This window comes from Colletes latitarsis, chromosome 13 (genome assembly GCF_051014445.1).
Source record: "Colletes latitarsis isolate SP2378_abdomen chromosome 13, iyColLati1, whole genome shotgun sequence".
Lineage (NCBI taxonomy): Eukaryota > Metazoa > Arthropoda > Insecta > Hymenoptera > Colletidae > Colletes > Colletes latitarsis.
In genome coordinates, this window is record NC_135146.1 from 11128243 (window position 1) to 11148233 (window position 19991).

Here is a 19991-nt window from a genome sequence, read left to right on the forward strand (position 1 = left end):
CGAGAAATAATTTTTTCTGTTTTCAGGTTGGCAGAATCTTCAATATCACGCTCGAAGTCTTCGAAAGAAATTACATCGATCATTCAGTAACTCATTTTTTAATATTACACATTTGAAATTAGAATTTAAAAAAAACACCATCAAAAAAGAAGTAATTTTTTCTGTGTTTTCAGGTTGGCAGAATCTTCAAATTACGCTCGAAATCATCGAAAAGAATTACATCGTTCTTTCAGTAACTCATTTTTTAATATTACACATTTGAAATTAGAATTTAAAAAAAACACTAATGAGAAGTAATTTTTTCTGTGTTTTCAGGTTGGCAGAATCTTCAAATCACGCTCGAAGTCTTCGAAAGAAATTACATAGTTCTTTCAGTAACTCATTTTTCAATATTACACATTTGAAATTAGAATTTTTAAAAAAACACCATCAAATAAGAAGTAATTTTTTCTGTGTCTGTAAAAATTCCAGACTCAAACCGATCGTCAGGTTTTCGACATTATCCCACACACCTCTAACGATTCTACATTTTGAACGTGAGCTTCTATCACCTTTTCTTATTAATTTATTGCTCGCTTACAGTTAATGTTACGTTCAACGCCAGCTTCGACGAGGAAGACGAATAATTCGATTTCGTCTCTTCTGTCGATTTTAAACATCACTTATTCAGATTTCAGGAAGTGAATGAACGCATCGAGTAAACAAAACCGAGGCGGAAAGACGTCATAGGCAGTGCTGTCTACGAGGAAGTACTTTGGGCGATAAGTACAGTTTGTCGATATCCTGCTGCTTTAACGAATATTCTTGCTACTCAGGCTCGACTGAAATTTCATTCGTGAGTTTCGTGAGATCGCTGCATCAATTTTCGTACTCGAGCAATCGATACCATATCCTGTAACAAAGAACAAACGAATTTAGATCGTTCCACAATTTTATTAGTGTTTTTTTTTTTTATTATTAAGTATTTGTAATTATATAGGTATCTGTAATTATTTATGAGGATCATAGAATATTTAAATTATGGTTTTATGCTGGAGGTATGTTACATTAGATTTTAATCTTATTTTAGATTTATATTTTATCGATATTTCAGAAATATTTTCAATCTCGTGAATCATTAAAAAAACACGTAATTTTTATTATAATTCTTTTTCAATATTTCTTGCTGGTCTCGAGGCATTCGAGGGTTGATTTCACCCCTTAAAAAATTGTGAGTTAATGTTTAAAAAATACGTAATCTTTATTAAAACTCTTTTTTAATGTTTCTTAGTGTTCTCGAGGCATTCGAGGGTTGATTTCACCCCTTAAAAAATAGTGAGTTAACATTTAAAAAATACATAATTTTTATTAAAATTCTTTTTCAATATTTCTTACTGTTCTCGAGGCATTCGAGGGTTGATTTCACCCCTTCAAAAATTGTGAGTTAACATTTAAAAAATACGTAATCTTTATTAAAATTCTTTTTCAATATTTCTTAATATTCTCAAAACATTTATAAGAATCAATGTTTAAATTATGGTTTTATACTGGAGGGTATGTTACACTAAATTTTAATCTTATTTTAGATTTATATTTCATCGATTTTTTAGAAATATTTTCAATCTCGTGAATCATTAAAAAAACACGTAATTTTTATTATACTTCTTTTTCAATATTTCTTGCTGGTCTCGAAGCATTCAAGGGTTGATTTCACCCCTTAAAAAATATTGAATTAATACTAAAAAAACACGTAGCTTTTATTAAAACTCTTTTTCAATATTTCTTGCTGTTCTCGAGGCATTCGAGGGTTGATTTCACCCCTTAAAAAATAGTGAGTTAACATTTAAAAAATACATAATTTTTATTAAAATTCTTTTTCAATATTTCTTACTGTTCTCGAGGCATTCGAGGGTTGATTTCACCCCTTAAAAAATAGTGAGTTAACGTTTAAAAAATACGTAATCTTTATTAAAATTCTTTTTCAATATTTCTTAATATTCTCAAAACATTTATAAGAATCAATGTTTAAATTATGGTTTTATACTGGGGGGTATGTTACACTAAATTTTAATCTTATTTTAGATTTATATTTCATCGATTTTTTAGAAATATTTTCAATCTCGTGAATCATTAAAAAATTACGTAATTTTTATTATAATTCTTTTTCAATATTTCTTGCTGTCCTCGAGACATTCGAGGGTTGATTTCACCCCTTAAAAAACATTGAATTAATATTAGAAAACACGTAATATTTATTAAAACTCCTTTTCAACTTTTGTTGCTGTTCTCGAGACATTCAAGGGTTGATTTCACTCTTTAAAAAATAGTGAATCAACATTTAAAAAACACGTAATCTTTATTAAAACTATTTTTCAATGTTTTTTAGTGTTCTCGAAACATTTATAAGGATCATAAAATATTTAAATTATGGTTATACACTGGGGGGTATGTTACACTAAATTTCAATCTTATTTTAGATTTATATTTTATCGATTTTTCAGAAATATTTTCAATCTCGTGAATCATTAAAAAAACACGTAATTTTTATTATAATTCTTTTTCAATATTTCTTGCTGTTCTCGAGGCATTCAAGGGTTGATTTCACCCCTTAAAAAATATTGAATTAATACTAAAAAAACACGTAATATTTATTAAAACTCTTTTTCAATATTTCTTGCTGTTCTCGAGGCATTCGAGGGTTGATTTCACCCCTTAAAAAATATTGAATCAACATTTAAAAAACACGTAATCTTTATTAAAACTCTTTTTCAATATTCTTAGTATTCTCGAAACATTTATAAGGATTATACAATATTTAAATTATGGTTATATACTAGGGTTAGATTACACTAAATTTCAATCTCATTTCAGATTCACATTTTATCGATTTTTCAGAAATATTTTCAATCTCGTGAATCATTAAAAAAACACGTAATCTTTATTAAAATTCTTTTTCAATATTTCTTGCCATTCTCGAGACATTGAAGGGTTGATTTCACCCCTTAAAAAACATTGAATTAACATTTTAAAAATACGTAATTTTTATTAAAACTCCTTTTCAATATTTCTTGCTGCTCTCGAGGCATTCGAGGGTTGATTTCACCCCTTAAAAAATATTAAATTAACACTAAAAAAACACGTAGCTTTTATTAAAATTCTTTTTCAATATTTCTTGCCATTCTCGAGACATTGAAGGGTTGATTTCACCCCTTAAAAAACACAGAATTCCCAAATTAAAGTCTTCCAAAGCACCCCAATATTTGGTATCGAACAAAAACTAACGAAACATTGATACAGTTAACAGATATTTTTTTTCAAGAAACCGTCACTTCGCCCCTAAAATTCTCTTTGTGATTTATTTGTGAAAAACACTTTCCCTTGACTATCCAGACAATTTTCAGCATAGATTCAGCAAGAAAGAGGGGTTCTGTATGACGTTGGGACATTGTGCCCCACCTGGCCATTGTACTTCCTCGAGAAGATCCTTATTTCCCTGGATCAGCGAGAATTAAGCACGGAAACGGAATCTTTCAGACCCTGTCACGAAGATCGTGGGAAAGCTATCGATATTCGCGAAAAACGGATATTCCCCCAACAAAAGGGAACTTTTTACCTCGATCGATGTAAATTTTTCGTTTTTGCGCGATTTCGATTCGGAAATAATTATCTTATCTTATCGTGAATTATACTTGGAATAAAATAAATATTAATTAAACAGTTTTGTAAATAACGTTCGACAAATCACTGCGTTTCGTCATTAATAACGGGATATTTAAATCGTATAAATTATAGAGGCCAAAATAAGACGAAAATCAAGAATATTAATTTTTTGATGGAGGCTTCGTTAAAAAGTTATTAACGTTTAAAGTTACATCGGATCTGAATTTTTTTCTCGAAAATAGGTAAAATTTCGGGGGTATGTGTAATGACCAAGAATAATTGTAATTGACCCCTATAGCCAAAAATATTTTTTTTAGAACGATTTGAAATTTTTATTTTTGTCGAAAAATTCAAGCACCTACCCCCTGTCGATTTTTTTTAAAAATTCGTTTTTGATTTTTAATACATTTATTTGACTCTTCACAAAAAAGTCTTCTAATACTTTTTTATAGGTACCCATGAGCTCTACCTCAGAAAAAAGTTTCATTGAAATATATTCACAATTGTAGGAGTTATGGTTGTTTGAAAATTGGACCATTTTTATGGGGTTTTTCTCATTTTGCGGAGTCAAGGATCAATTTTTCGAATATTTTTGCAATTTCTACATATTCTACACTAAAATACTCGTTGATTGCTTTTTTAAACATTAAAATCCTTCAATCCGTTCAGGAGTTATGACGTTTTAAAGATATGCATGAAATTTCAAGGTACCATTTTGGGTCAGGCAATTGTAGTTTCGGTAAGGAATTTTTTTCTCGAAATTGCGTAGGATTTCGGGGGTATATGTAATGACCAAAAATGACTAGAATCGACTTTTGCAACGGAAAATAATTTTTCTAATCCGATTTGAAAAATTCTTTTTCCTGCCAAAAAATTTCAACACCTACCCGATTTTTTTTCTCGAAAGTGGGTAGGATTTCAGGGATAAGTCTATTCACCAAAAATGATTGTCATTGATCCCCCTAGCTAGAAATAATTTTTTCTGACTTAATTAAAAATTTAGACACCTACCCCCTGTCGATTTTCCTTAAAAATTCGTTTTTCATTTTTAGTAATTTTGTTTGACGCCCTACAGAAAAATTATCTAATATTTTTCTGTAGTTATCCATGAGTTCTACTTCAGAAAAAAGTTTCATTGAAATATATTCACAATTGTAGGAGTTATGGTTGTTTGAACATTGGACCATTTTTATTGGGTTTTTCTGAGTTTACAGGGTCAAGGATCAACTTTTCAAATATTTTTGCAATTTCTACGTATTCTTCACTAAAATACGCGTCGTTTGCTTTTTTAAACATTAAAATTCGTCAATTCGTTCAGGAGTTATGACGTTTTAAATATATGCATGAAATTTCAAGGTACCATTTTGGGTCAGGCAATTGTAGTTTCGGTAAGGAATTTTTTTCTCGAAATTGCGTAGGATTTCGGGGGTATATGTAATGACCAAAAATGACTACAATCGACTCTTGCAACCGAAAATAATTTTTCTAATCCGATTTGAAAAATTCTTTTTCCTGCCAAAAAATTTCAACACCTACCCGATTTTTTTTCTCGAAAGTGGGTAGGATTTCAGGGATAAGTCTATTCACCAAAAATGCTTATAACCAACCCCTGCAACAAAAAATAATTTATCCAGAACGATTCGAAATTTTTGAATTTAATTCTTAATAACTGTTTAACCTCCATCAACAAATTGATATTCTTGATATTCTAAAATTTTTCGCGGGGGTGGTCGAACACCCTGTATAAAGCAATGAAAATTAATGTTTGTTTACTCCCTCATAGAAAATGAAATTATAACTAATTCGTAATATATTTTCTATTTTCATGGTTTCTCGAGATATTTCGTAATACTGGGTGTCCAGTAAGAAAGTGTTTAATAAAATGTGTAACCTAGGGAGCAAAGTGTCTCGCGAGGGCCCGAGAGAACGGTCGAGCAAGTAATTCTCGACAATTATAAAGTGAGGTCATCTACGAAATGTACGAGATGCGTCGACGCGGCAAATTAATTTAATAAATTCCTTTCTTGGCTCTCGCGTTGATATCGTCCCGTTTGCCCGCGCGGCCATCGTGCCTCTTTCGGGGCTTCCCTGCCCCCCCCTTTGTAACTTTAACCCCCTTTTTAATCGCGATTGTTTTTCTCCCGCAGCCGGAAGCTGCCCGATGAAATTACTTCTTCGAACGAGAAACGCAAAAAAGTATCGATTTGTTCCTCTGTCGCCGATCTACGAGAATTTCCACGATAAAGTTTCTTTGTATTTCTGCCTGGCGAAACGAGCCAGACTTCTTCGACTTGCTTCCAACGAGAGAAAAAACAGAATTCGAAGACTGTCATGCTGGTAACCCGCATGTTCGCTATCTTATCAATAAACATTACCAGCATGGCAATGCGACTGCGTTCGACGACGGTTTGGAGCCGAAGATTAAACCTTTTCCCCCCCGTGAATCTATCTGTTATTTTGGCTGGCATTGTTTCACGAACAAATTAATAATTCTGCCGGATAAATCATCAGCGCTTCTTTGTTTTCGACACTTTTTAAGCGATACGGGAAAAGATTTCCAGATGCTTGCAGACCGAAAGGACTGCTCTTCCGCGGTCCTTGAGCGTTTTAAAGCATTTAAAACGATTTCCAGTCACGTCCTATTGCTGATAAACCAACGTCCTTACAGAGTGCCTCTTTCACTAGCTTTTTTTTTTTTATTATCTGGAAACGACACATTTCAAGGTCTACTACTTAATGCACGAGTATTCGTTGTCTTGCAAATGCACAGTCCCTTTTCTCGCGTGTTTGTTAATTGCACAGTTTTTTTATACGCGTCGTTGCAGAAAGGACGTAAAAACGATATACAAGGTGTTTGGCCACCCTTGGGAACAATTTTAATGGGGAATTTTAGAGACGAAAATCAGGAATACCAATTTATCGACTGAGGCTTGCTTGAAAAGTTATTAACAATTAAATTAAAAAATTTCAAATCTTTTTGGAAAAATTATTTTTGGCTACGGGGGTCAATTACGATCGTTTTTGGTCATTACACGTACCCTCGAAATCCTATCCACTTTCGAGAAAAAAATTTGAGAAGACGTGAAATTTTTCGACGGGGGGAAAAAAAATTTCAAATCGTTTTGGAAAAAATAGTTTTGGCTATAGGGGTCAATTACAATTATTTTTGGTCATTATACAAACCCCCGAAATCCTACGCATGATCCATTAATAATTTCTAATGAAAATAGTACGAAATTTGCTGAATTCAAATTTGAAAAAACTGTGGATTGTTATAAGAGAAGGAATACATGTTTAATATTCATTGCATTATATATTTCTTCAAAAGGTAGATGCCCCATTAACGCTAGAAAATTGTAAACATATTTATTAGACTGGATTTTTGAAAATTTATCCATTGATTTACTCGATTTTTTTAAATTGCCACGAGAAATGCGCGCGCAACTCGAGAATTCAAATACGCGACTCGTTCGATGCGCGCGCAACTAGGCGGTTCGTATTCAAATTTCAAAACACGTAAAATCGTCTTGAAAACTGAATATATAACATAACCTTGCATAAAAATGATTACAAATTAAAACGATAGACGAAGAAATCTATACTACAATGGGAAATAAATGTCTATACAAACTATAATAAATTTTCTAATATTAAATAAATTGTCTAATAACAAGAACACACAACACTCGTATATATATGGTTGTTAAAATGATTTTGCTTCAGTTTAGCTAGTAAATCTTTCACAATTAATTAATTGGGAATCATTTTAACCACTTGTGATAGTTCCAGTGATAATAAATTGTGTCACAGTAGAAAGATTGCATTTTTGAAAAGTGTGTTTAGTTTAGTTTTATTTTCTGGAGTAATTATTTCATTTACTGGCAGGTTTCAGAGCTGGAAAGTGAGGGAATTTTTCCATTCGTGTTGGGGAATATGGGTCTAAAAATTATTTCCCGCATTCTTAGCTTAATGATCGCTTGCTCGCCACCCATATGTTAAGAATACGAAAGCTGTCGCCTTATGGTCGCCCCGGAGTCACCCGAGTCGCATGTCGATACGCGCACATGCATCAAATATTATATCTGACCGACTGCATGACACGTGCGTTGCGTACGTTTCTAAGGAAACTGACTTCTATTTGTGGCTCGACGTCTGCTCGACCAGCGAGCTTTCTTTTTGATTTCTGCACCGCCACTCAGTCAACGTCCACTTCCCCTACAACGTTTCTAGACCTTGGGAAAAATTAATATTCGCCACCCACTTTCGCGATAATCAACGCTTTACTAAACGTAGAAACGTGCTTTGTTAAAATTTCTGTAATTTTTGGGGTACAGAGAATCAAATGGGAAACTAATCGACAAGGTTTAAATGTTCAGTGAATAAGTATAGTACTAAACATAGAAACGTGCTTTGTTAAAATTTTTAGAATTTTTAGGGTACAGAGAGTCAAATGGAAAGCTAATTAACAGGGTTTAAATGTTCAGTGAATAAGTATAGTACTAAACATAGAAACGTGCTTTGTTAAAATTTTTAGAATTTTTAGGGTACAGAGAGTCAAATGGAAAGCTAATCAACAATGTTTAAATATTCAAAAAATAAGTATATAGCATATAGTGTAGTACTAAACATAGAAACGTGCTTTTACTAAAATTTTTAGAATTTTTAGGGTACAGAGAGTCAAATGGAAAGCTAATCAACAAGGTTTAAATGTTCAGTAAATAAGTATAGTACTAAACATAGAAACGTGCTTTACTAAAATTTTTAGAATTTTTAGGGTACAGAGAGTCAAATGGAAAGCTAATCAACAATGTTTAAATATTCAAAAAATAAGTATATAGCATATAGTGTAGTACTAAACATAGAAACGTGCTTTTATTAAAATTTCTATAATTTTTAGGGTACAGAGAGTCAAATGGAAAACTAATCAACAAGGTTTAAATATTCAGTAAATAAGTATACAGGGTGTTCGACAACGCCTGCGAAAAATTCTAATGGGGGATTCTAGAGGCCAAAATAAGACGAAAATCAAGAATACCAATTTGTTGATGGAGGCTTCGTTAAAAAGTTATTAACAATTAAATTCAAAAATTTCAAATCGTTCTGGAAAAATTATTTTTAGTTGCAGAGGTCAATTACAATCATTTTTGGTCAACATACATACCCCCGAATTCCTACGCATATTCGAGAAAAAAATTCCTAATCGAAAAGGTAATTTATGGCCGGAAATATTGCTCGAAAATTTCATGCGAATCTTTAAAACGTCATAACTTCTGAACGGATTGAAGAAATTCCATTTTCGAAAAAGCAAACAACGCGTATTTTAGTGGAGAATATGTAGAAATTCTGACAATATTGAAAAAGTTGTTCCTTGACTCCGTAAAATACAAAAATCCCCCCAAAATTGGTTCAATTTTGAAACGACCATAACTCCTATAATAGTGAATATATTTCAATGAAACTTTTTTTTGAAGTAGAGCTCATGGGTATCTACAAAAGAGTATTAGAAGACTTTTCTGTGAAGAGTCAAATAAATTTATTAAAAATCAAAAACGAATTCCTAAGAAAAATCGACAAGGGGGTAGGTGCCTAAATTTTTCGACGAAATTAAAAAATTTCCAATCATTTTAAAAAAATTATTTTTAGTTTCAGGGGTCGATTACAATCATTTTCGATCATTACATATATCCCCGAAATTCTAAGCGTTTTCGAGAAAAAAATTCGAGAATGTGCGAAATTTTTGCGGTAAAAAAAAAAGATTCAAATCGTTCTGAAAAAATTATTTCTAGTTGCAGGGGTCAATTACAATCATTATTGGTCAATAGACATACCCTCGAAATCCCACGAATTTTCGAGAAAAAAATTCCTAATCGAAAAGGTAATTTATGGCCAGAAATACTGCTCGAAAATTTCATGCGAATCTTTAAAATGTCATAACTTCTGAACGGATTGAAGGATTTTGATTTTCAAAAAAGCAATCAACACGTATTTTAGTCTAGAATATTTAAAAATTCTAAAAATATTGGAAAAGTTGGTCCTTGACCCTGTAAAATAAGAAAAACCACATAAAAATGGTTCAATTTTGAAACGACCATAACTCCTACAATAGTGAATATATTTCAATGAAACTTTTTTCTGAAGTAAAGCTCATGGGTATCTATAAAAAAGTATTAAACAAATTTTCCATACAACGTCAAACAAATTTACTAAAAATGAAATACCAATTTTGATGAAAAATTGACGGGGGGTAGGTAGGTGCCTAAAATTGGCGAAAAAAAAAATTTCAAATCGTTCTAAAAAAAATACTTTTGGCTGCAGGGGTTAATTACAATTATTTTTGGTCATTACACATACCACCGAAATCCTACCCACTTTCGAGAAAAAAATTCGAGAAGGTGTGAAATTTTTCGAAAAAAAAAAAAAAATTTCAAATCGTTTTGAAAAAATTATTTTCAGTTGCAGGGGTCAATTACAATAATTTTTGGTCAATAGACATACCCTCGAATTCCTACGCATTTTCATGAAAAAAATTCAATATGGTCGGAATTTTAAATGTTAATAACTTTTTAACGAAGCCTCTATCAACAAATTGGTATTCTTGATTTTCGACTTATTTTGGCCTCTAAAATCCCTCATTAAAATTTTAGCTGGGGTGGCCAAACACCCTGTATAATACAGTAGTAAACATAGAAACGTGGTTTTACTAAAATTTCTATAATTTTTAGAATAGATTCTCTAATTTTTAGAGATTGAAATAGAAAACCAGGGGAAAATAAGCGACAAGTTGTTTCTCAACTCCCGATGAATGCAAAAATATTCACTAAATAAGTATATTTTTGATCATATAAAATTGTCAAACAATACTATCTTTTATGTAACTTAATCACTGTTAAAATTATTTGACCATTCAAACAAACTAAGGTTATTTCAAATATCAAGTAACCAAATAAAATAATATATATTATTTTCAAGATTTAATTCTCTTAATAAGAACTTTCTTCCCTCCACAAAAGAATTTTAATCAACCTAGTAATAATAAAACGATGGTAATAAAGATCGAAATATCTATTTGCAGCGGTTTGGAAGTACACACAAATTAATCTGAAATATTTATCGAAAGTTAAAATTCGTGGTAATGTCTCTCCCCAAAAGTTGAGAAAATATGGCCCCTGGTCGAGGGGAAATACGAGTAATACGGAAGGAAACGGATCAATTGGAAGCCCAAGGAGATTGGGAAAGGTCTGGAAAAGAGATATTTCGAGGATACCTAACATATGGCGAAACGGTGAACCACTTCCGTTTGTGGGCGCGCGCTTTTGATGTTTCGAAACGCACGAAGAAATAGTGCGGGCTAGCGTGAACTTGAAATTCCCCTGACACATGTTTCCCATCCAAAACCACTTATCGAGTATTTTTTATATATTACTATACTCGTTTTTAATCTTATCGGTAGAGAAATACCCAGTCAGCGTCAATTTTTCAACGTGCAACGAATTAAACGTAAAATGATAATTGCTATTTATTTTCTCAGGCCCTCAGAATTTTAAGAAAATGGAACCACACTTTTTAAGATAGTTTTATGGGATTCGAATATTATGCTTTTATTATCAGACTGAAAACCTTCATTTTATATTTTTAGAGTCAATTAAATGGGAGCTCTGTAGAGGGTTGTCTCAACCCCCAAATATAATATACTATCTTCAAGTATTTTTTATATATTAACCCCTTGAAGTACCATTTAATATCATTTAATTTCATTTGAATTTGTTCCTACAAGAAATGGCCACGAAAAATAACAGACAATACCTAGTAAATATAAAAATATATTGATTTTATCATCTTGACTCCAAACGAGTCCCGCCATTGCACGCCAAGGGGTTAAGTCCATTGTGTAGTTTATTAAAATTAATACATAAACGTCGACAGTCTATTTTCTATTGACTTTGGTTGCATTTATTTGCAGGTCTGTTCCCAAATTCTACCCAATAACGCGTTTTGTCGTCGCCTCGGGGTACTTGTTGTTTAAGAAAATGGAAACACACTTTTCAAGATAGTTTTATAGGATTCGAATATTATGCTTTTACTATCAGACTGAAAACCTTCATTCTATATTTTTAGAATCAATTAAATGGGGAGCTCTGTAGAGGGTTGTCTCAACCCCCAAATATAATATAGTATCTTTCAACGTGCAACGAATTAAACGTAAAATGATAATTGCTATTTATTTTCTCAGATCCTCAGAACTTTAAGAAAATGGAAACACACTTTTCAAGATAGTTTTATAGGATTCGAATATTATGCTTTTATTATCAGACTGAAAACCTTCATTCTATATTTTTAGAATCAATTAAATGGGAGCTCTGTAGAGGGTTGTCTCAACCCCCAAATATAATATACTATCTTCAAGTATTTTTTATATATTAACCCCTTGAAGTACCATTTAATATCATTTAATTTCATTTGAATTTGTTCCTACAAGAAATGGCCACGAAAAATAACAGACAATACCTAGCAAATATAAAAATATATTGATTTTATCACCTTGACTCCAAACGAGTCCCGCCATTGCACGCCAAGGGGTTAAGTCCATTGTGTAGTTTATTAAAATTAATACATAAACGTCGACAGTCTATTTTCTATTGACTTTGGTTGCATTTATTTGCAGGTCTGTTCCCAAATAACGCGTTTTTGTCGTCGCCTCGGGGTACTTGTTCCGTAAGTGCACAGAGGATGCACCCAAGTGTCACGTCGGCACGCACTTCGCAAAGTGGTTACAACGCGTAAAGTTTATTTTCGGGTGCGTCGACGCTCGAGCACGTGTTCGAGAGGAAACGGCGAACACGAGTTTCCACTTGGCGACGCTTCCTCGGAGTAGTTGTCACGTGCGCCACTCCGAGCGACATCGCCGTCGGCTTGGAACCACTTACGACACTCCAAAAAAGTTCATTTTCACGACTAAGGTGACGCCATTTCTGGGGAATTTTTGTTTCCTTCGATAGAATTATTATTAATTATTATTAATTATTATAGGAAATGAATGTATAATCCGTGCGGCGTAATTATATTAAGTGAAGTAATTTCATTAGTAACCAAAGTGTTATTGATAATTGATTGTCTCTTATTATTCTTGTTGGCATGATTCACATGGTTTGTAATATATGGAATTTGGATTAATATATATAATGTTTATTTAGCTCTAAAAATTATTAAGACTGGGTTCACGGACAGTCGTTGGACATGTTTTTATTGTAATTAACATGCAGTTTTTCGTTTAATTTGAGTGTACGAAGTATATTCAGAAAGTAATGTCTCTAATTTTTATGAAAAAATATTCAAATCATTCTGGAAAAATTATTATTGGTTGCGGGGGTTATTTGGGATCATTTTTGGTCAATACATGTACCCTCGAAATCTTACGCATTTTGGAGAAAAAAATTCTTTACTGAAACTAGAATGCCTGACCCAAAATGGTATTTTGAAATTTCATGCATGTGTTTAAAACGTCATAACTTCTGAACGGATTGAAGGATTTTAATGTTTAAAAAAGCAAACGACGCGTATTTTAGTGGAGAATATGTAGAAATTCTAAAAATATTCGAAAAGTTGGCCATTCACCCCGTAATGTGAGAAAACCCCCATAAAAGTGGTTCAATTTTCAAACGACCATAACTCCTACAATAGTGAATATATTTCAATGAAACTTTTTTGTGAAGTAGAGCTCATGGGTACCTACAAAAAAGTATTAGACAACTTTTCTGTAGGGCGTCAAACAAAATTACTAAAAATGAAAAAGGAAGTTTTAAGAAAAATCGACAGAGGGTAGGTGCCTAAATTTTTCGACGAAAAAGAAAAGTTTCATATTATTCTGGAAAAATTATTTTTGGTGGCGAGGGTTAATTGGGATCATTTTTGGTCAATACATGTACCCCCGAAATTTTATGCATTTTCGAGAAAAAAATTCTTTACTGAAACTAGAATGCCTGACCCAAAATGGTATTTTGAAATTTCATGCATGTGTTTAAAACGTCATAACTCCTGAACGGATTGAAGGATTTTGATTTTCAAAAAAGCAATCAGCGCGTATTTTAGTGAAGAATATGTAGAAATTCTAAAAATATTCGAAAAGTTGGCCCTTCACTACGTAAAGTGAGAAAAACTCCATAAAAGTGGTCCAATTTTCAAACAGCCATAACTCCTACAATAGTGAATATATTTTAATGAAACTTTTTTCTGAAGTAGAGCTCATGGGTACCTACAAAATAGTATTAGACAACTTTTTCCTAGCGCATCAAACAAATTTATTAAAAATGAAAAACGAATTTTTTAGAAAAATCAATAGGGGGTAGGTGCTTAAATTTTTCGACGAAAAAAAAATTTTGAAATCTGTCTAAAGAAATTATTTTTAATTAGGGCAGCCTATAGCAATAATTTTTGGTCAATAGACATAACCCCGAAATCTTAACCACTCTCAAGAAAAAAATTCAGATAGGTGGACAAATTTTTCGACAAAATTAAAAATTTTTGAATCGTTCTAAAAAAATTATTTTTAGTTGCGAGGGTCAATTACAACCATTTTTGGTCATTAGACATACTCCCGAAATCCTACGCATTTTCGAGGAAAAAATTCTTTACCGAAACTCTAATGCCTGACCCAAAATGATTCGCTGAAATTTCATGCAAATCTTTAAAATGCCATAACTTTTGAACGAATTGACGAATTTTAATGTTTAAAAAAGCAAACGACGCGTATTTTAGTGAAGAATACGTAGAAGTCGTAAAAATATTGGAAAAGTTGATCTTTGACCCCGGAAAATGTGAAAAACCCAATAAAAATGGTCCAATTTTCAAACAGCCATAACTCCTACAATAGTGAATATATTTCAATGAAACTTTTTTGTGAAGTAGAGTTCATGGGTACCTACAAAAAAGTATTAAACAACTTTTCTATAGGGGGTCAAACAAAATTACTAAAAATCAAAAACGAATTTTTAAGGAAAATCGATAGGGGGTAGGTGCCTAAATTTTTCGAAGAAAAAAAAAAATTTTGGAATCTGTCTAAAAAAATTATTGTTAGCTAGGAGGGTCTATTACAATAACTTTTGATGAATAGTCATACCCTCGAAATCCTAACCACTTTCGAGAAAAAAATTCGAGTACGATATTTTTTAACAAAATTAAAAATTTTCAAATCGTTCTAAAATAATTATTGTTAGTTGCATGGGTCAATTACAATCATTTTTGGTGAATAGACATACCCTGGAAATCCTACGTAATTTCAAGAAAAAAATTCAGAAAGATGTACAAATATTTCGACGAAATTAAAAAATTTCTAACCGTTTAAAAAAAATTATTTCCAGTTCTGGGGGTCAATTACAGTCACTTTTCGTGAATACATATACCCCTGAAATCCTACGCACTTTCAAGAAAAAAATTCCTAATTGAAAATACAATGCTTGACCATAAATATTTCCCTGAAATTTCATGCGTACATATAAAAAATCATAACTCCTGAACTGATTGGAGAATTTTAATGCTTCAAAATGCAAGTCGCCTGTTTTAAAAAATTAGAAAAATTCTGTTACTTTTTGAACACACCTTATACATTCGTATCATCACACCAACTAAATTCAACATAAAAAATAATATTTACGAGTTCCGTAACATCAGGTTTAGAATCTGAACGCATCAAATCGACGTGTTCCCGTAAATCTGACGTTAAAAATATAAAAAATTCAAGCTGTCTCCGATTGCAATTCTCAGCGTTTTAGGTGAAATGGAAAAAGGATCTAACCTTTCTATTACACGTGTGTGAGGCGTTGGGCGTGCTGCTGATGGACCATCCTACCCTGCTCCTGTTCCCACCAGCTGACGACGTCCATGAATTCACCGGATTCAGTGATCTCCTGTTTATAATAGAGCGCCCCGGAAAAAGTTTCCGGACTCGTTGCGTAAACGGTGGCTGCACCCTCTTCGCTGTCCCCGGCGCCACTGTACGGCGACAGAGTTTGGGGCTCGAGGTTCTCCTCGTTCTGCCCGTAATACTCCGAGGGTGGAGAGGCTATCGAGTTAGGGGACAGCCTGGAGAAATTCTGCGCCCCTGACAGAGTCCTGGGCTCCAGGTTCTCTTCGTCCCCCACCGAGGACGAATAATAATCCCGCGGGGATGCAACCGCGGTTCGATGCGGCGATAATCTGCAACATCGTCATCAAATCAACAATCATTAGATCCCATACAAATTCTAATCGTCGACAACCATATCACTAACTAGCTTTTCTTTCATTTCAGGTGACCAGAAGTTTTCTGTACGAAAATACCAAAATACTGCAACGCCATTTTGACCCAGGTTATTGAGGGAAAAATACGAGTTCAGATGCTGAGATGTCTCAGAGTCTAGCACCATTTTGATGTAGGTATAATCTCTTCACATTATGCTTGTTATCTTCTAGTATTTTCAATGTCAACATTGCTCAAGAAACGTACAAGTATCAAGGTTCATTCAAAGCAGTGTTAAAAAATGAATTTAGTCGCCAAGCAGCCAGAAGTAAGAGGAATTATTTAAATATATTTATCTGGACGTGGCTTTTCAATGTCAACATTGCTCAAGAAACGTACAAGTATCAAGGTTCATTCAAAGCAGTGTTAAAAAATGAACTCAGTCGCCAAGCAGTCACAAGTAAGTGTAATAATGTAGACCATCGTTTAAATATATTTACCTGGACGTGGCTTTTCAATGTCAACATTGCTCAAGAAACGTACAAGTATCAAGGTTCATTCAAAGCAGTGTTAAAAAACGAATTTAGTCGCCAAGCAGCCACAAGTAAGAGGAATCGTTTAAATATATTTACCTGGACGTGGCTTTTGTTATCTTCTAGTATTTTCAATGTCAACATTGCTCAAGAAACGTACAAGTATCAAGGTTCATTCAAAGCACAGTGTTAAAAAAGTGAATTTAGTCGCCAAGCAGCCAGAAGTAAGAGGAATTGTTTAAATATATTTATCTGGACGTGGCTTTTCAATGTCAACATTGCTCAAGAAACGTACAAGTATCAAGGTTCATTCAAAGCACAGTGTTAAAAAAGTGAATTTAGTTGCCAAGCAGCCAGATGTAAGCGGAATTATTTAAATATATTTATCTGGACGTGGCTTTTCAATGTCAACATTGCTCAAGAAACGTACAAGTATCAAGGTTCATTCAAAGCACAGTGTTAAAAAAGTGAATTTAGTTGCCAAGCAGCCACAAGTAAGAGGAATCGTTTAAATATATTTACCTGGACGTGGCTTTTGATGTAGGTATAATCTCTTCAAATTATGCTTGTTATCTTCTAGTATTTTCAATGTCAACATTGCTCAAGAAACGTACAAGTATCAAGGTTCATTCAAAGCAGTGTTAAAAAATGAATTCAGTCGCCAAGCAGCCACAAGTAAGAGGAATCGTTTAATTATTTTTACCTGGACGTGGCTTTTGTTATCTTCTAGTATTTTCAATGTCAACATTGCTCAAGAAACGTACAAGTATCAAGGTTCATTCAAAGCAGTGTTAAAAAATGAATTTAGTCGCCAAGCAGCCAGAAGTAAGAGGAATTGTTTAAATATATTTATCTGGACGTGGCTTTTCAATGTCAACATTGCTCAAGAAACGTACAAGTATCAAGGTTCATTTAAAGCACAGGGTTGAAAAATGAATTTAGCCACAAGTAAGAGGAATTGTTTAAATATATTTACTTGGACGTGGCTTTTGATGTTGGTATAATCTCTTCAAATTATGCTTGTTATCTTCTAGTATTTTCAATGTCAACATTGCTCAAGAAACGTACAAGTATCAAGGTTCATTCAAAGCAGTGTTAAAAAACGAATTCAGTCGCCAAGCAGCCAGAAGTAAGTGGAATTGTTTAAATATATTTATCTGGACGTGGCTTTTCAATGTCAACATTGCTCAAGAAACGTACAAGTATCAAGGTTCATTCAAAGCACAGTGTTAAAAAATGAATTTAGTCTCCAAGCAGTCACAAGTAAGAAGAATTGTTTAAATATATTTACCTGGACGTGGCTTTTGATGTTGGTATAATCTCTTCAAATTATGCTTGTTATCTTCTAGTATGTTCAATGTCAACATTGCTCAAGAAACGTACAAGTATCAAGGTTCATTCAAAGCACAGTGTTAAAAAATGAATTCAGTCGCCAAGCAGCCAGAAGTAAGTGGAATCGTTTAAATATTTTTACCTGGACGTGGCTTTTGTTATATTCTAGTATTTTCAATGTCAACATTGCTCAAGAAACGTACAAGTATCAAGGTTCATTCAAAACACAGTGTTAAGAAACGAATTTAGTCGCCAAGCAGCCACCAGTAAGAGGAATTGTTTAAATATATTTACCTGGACGTGGCTTTTGTTATCTTCTAGTATTTTCAATGTCAACATTGCTCAAGAAACGTACAAGTATCAAGGTTCATTCAAAGCAGTGTTAAAAAAGTGAATTTAGTTGCCAAGCAGCCACAAGTAAGAGGAATTGTTTAAATATATTTATCTGGACGTGGCTTTTCAATGTCAACATTGCTCAAGAAACGTACAAGTATCAAGGTTCATTCAAAGCACAGTGTTAAGAAACGAATTTAGTCGCCAAGCAGCCAGAAGTAAGAGGAATTGTTTAAATATATTTACCTGGACGTGGCTTTTCAATGTCAACATTGCTCAAGAAACGTACAAGTATCAAGGTTCATTCAAGGCACAGTGTTAAAAAAGTGAATTTAGTTGCCAAGCAGCCACAAGTAAGTGGAATCGTTTAAATATATTTATCTGGACGTGGCTTTTGTTATCTTCTAGTATTTTCAATGTCAACATTGCTCGAGAAACGTACAAGTATCAAGGTTCATTCAAAGCACAGTGTTGAAAAATGAATTTAGCCACAAGTAAGAGGAATTGTTTAAATATATTTACCTGGACGTGGCTTTTGTTATCTTCTAGTATTTTCAATGTCAACATTGCTCAAGGAACGTACAAGTATCAAGGTTCATTCAAAGCAGTGTTAAAAAATGAACTCAGTCGCCAAGCAGCCACAAGTGAGTGTAATAATGTAGACCATCGTTTAAATATATTTACCTGGACGTGGGTTTTTGTTTGCCATTATCTTCGTCTTCTTCCAGCTGTTCGTTGTCGTCGTCTTCGCCAGCAAGGACATCGTCTTCGAGAATGAGCCTCTCGCCGGATCCGTTGTGGCTGGAAGAGACGACGCTGCTGGTGGGCGATGGCATGCACTGTGCAACACCTATGTTGGCGTCGTATTCCAGCCCGTCAGCCTCGGCGAGTAGCCTTTGAAGTCCTCTGATGTACTCGACGGCCATGCGTAAAGTCTCCACTTTGGACAGTTTCTTGCCCCTGTCCCCGTATCCCGCGGCGATGTGGCTCGGGATGTGTTGCCTCAAAGTTGCAAATCCGTTGTTCACTTGCTTCACGCGGTTCCTTTCGCGGGCGTTCCTTCTCGCGACCGCCACCGGCGGTGGTTGGCCGTTTTTCCCGTGTTTCTTCAATCTGGAGGGGTCGTAGGGAGGCAACACGGTCGTCGAGTTCATGTTTCCGTTGTTCTTGGGGACTATCAGGTGGGGCTGGTTGCCAATTATGTTGCTCTCGTTGTCCTGGAGGGTCCTCAGCAGCATCAACTGCTCCTGCTCGTTACCGTTTATTTGCACTCTGTTGCAGAACACCGTGACACCCATAGTCGTCATCGTAAGGCGTTGCGAACGAGTCGGCGGGATGAAAAATCGCGGGGTTCGTTCTCATCGGTCTCGATATTCTCGAATCGCCCGCGACTGCAGAGAGAACTTATGTCGTGAGAATAGCCAAGTCGATGAGTTGCTTATCGACTCTAATGCCTTTCGAGGACGAGTCTAATTGATGGACTTATAAATAAAACGCGCTCTCCCCTCGAACACCAAGATGATTATCGACACAGACGGTTAGGCTCTTCGATTTGACGTTTGGATCTGGGTCAGAATATTTTGCCACGCAGATTTATTTATCAAAATTCTTCGATCGTAATTGTTTCATTAAGTATTCTCGAAGACTTTGAGACCTTGTGGATGGCTCGAATGGTCCAGCGTTTCTTTCTCTACCAAATGACAAAGCTGATGACCTGAACCAAGATCCAATTGTCTCGCTGCCGGTCGCAACGACTTAAGTAAAGCAGTGAGGTCACCGTCTATTCTTCTCCCCGACGGTCGTCGACTCCTTGAAAATTATTCTCCGCAATTTTTCCCGATTTACGTTCCAATCTTCCGTTTTATCACGATATAGTTTAACGGACTGTAGCACCAGTTGAACGTGGACATAGCAATGGGAAGCAGCGTCCATGCGTTATCACT

At 34.1% G+C, this 19991-nt stretch overlaps 1 protein-coding gene across 1 annotated transcript; it reads right to left on the reverse strand.

Moving 5' to 3' along the window:
• Positions 1-707: 707 nt before the first annotated feature.
• Positions 708-19355, reverse strand: LOC143349379 (uncharacterized). Its single transcript, XM_076780586.1, has 3 exons — positions 18733-19355; positions 15428-15828; positions 708-892 (listed from the first exon to the last, which is right to left on the reverse strand). Exons 1-2 carry the CDS (start codon positions 19353-19355, stop codon positions 15435-15437), a joined length of 1017 nt encoding a protein of 338 aa, XP_076636701.1. The 3' UTR covers positions 708-892; positions 15428-15434.
• Positions 19356-19991: the final 636 nt, after the last annotated feature.

Bases quoted from the DNA above. Each gene is read 5' to 3' on its own strand.
- LOC143349379 (XM_076780586.1), bottom strand. From the start codon at position 19,355: ATGACGACTATGGGTGTCACGGTGTTCTGCAACAGAGTGCAAATAAAC. The intron at 15,829-18,732 runs GTAAATATATTT...ACGATGTTGCAG, and splicing joins AAACAAAAACCCACGTCCAG to ATTATCGCCGCATCGAACCG.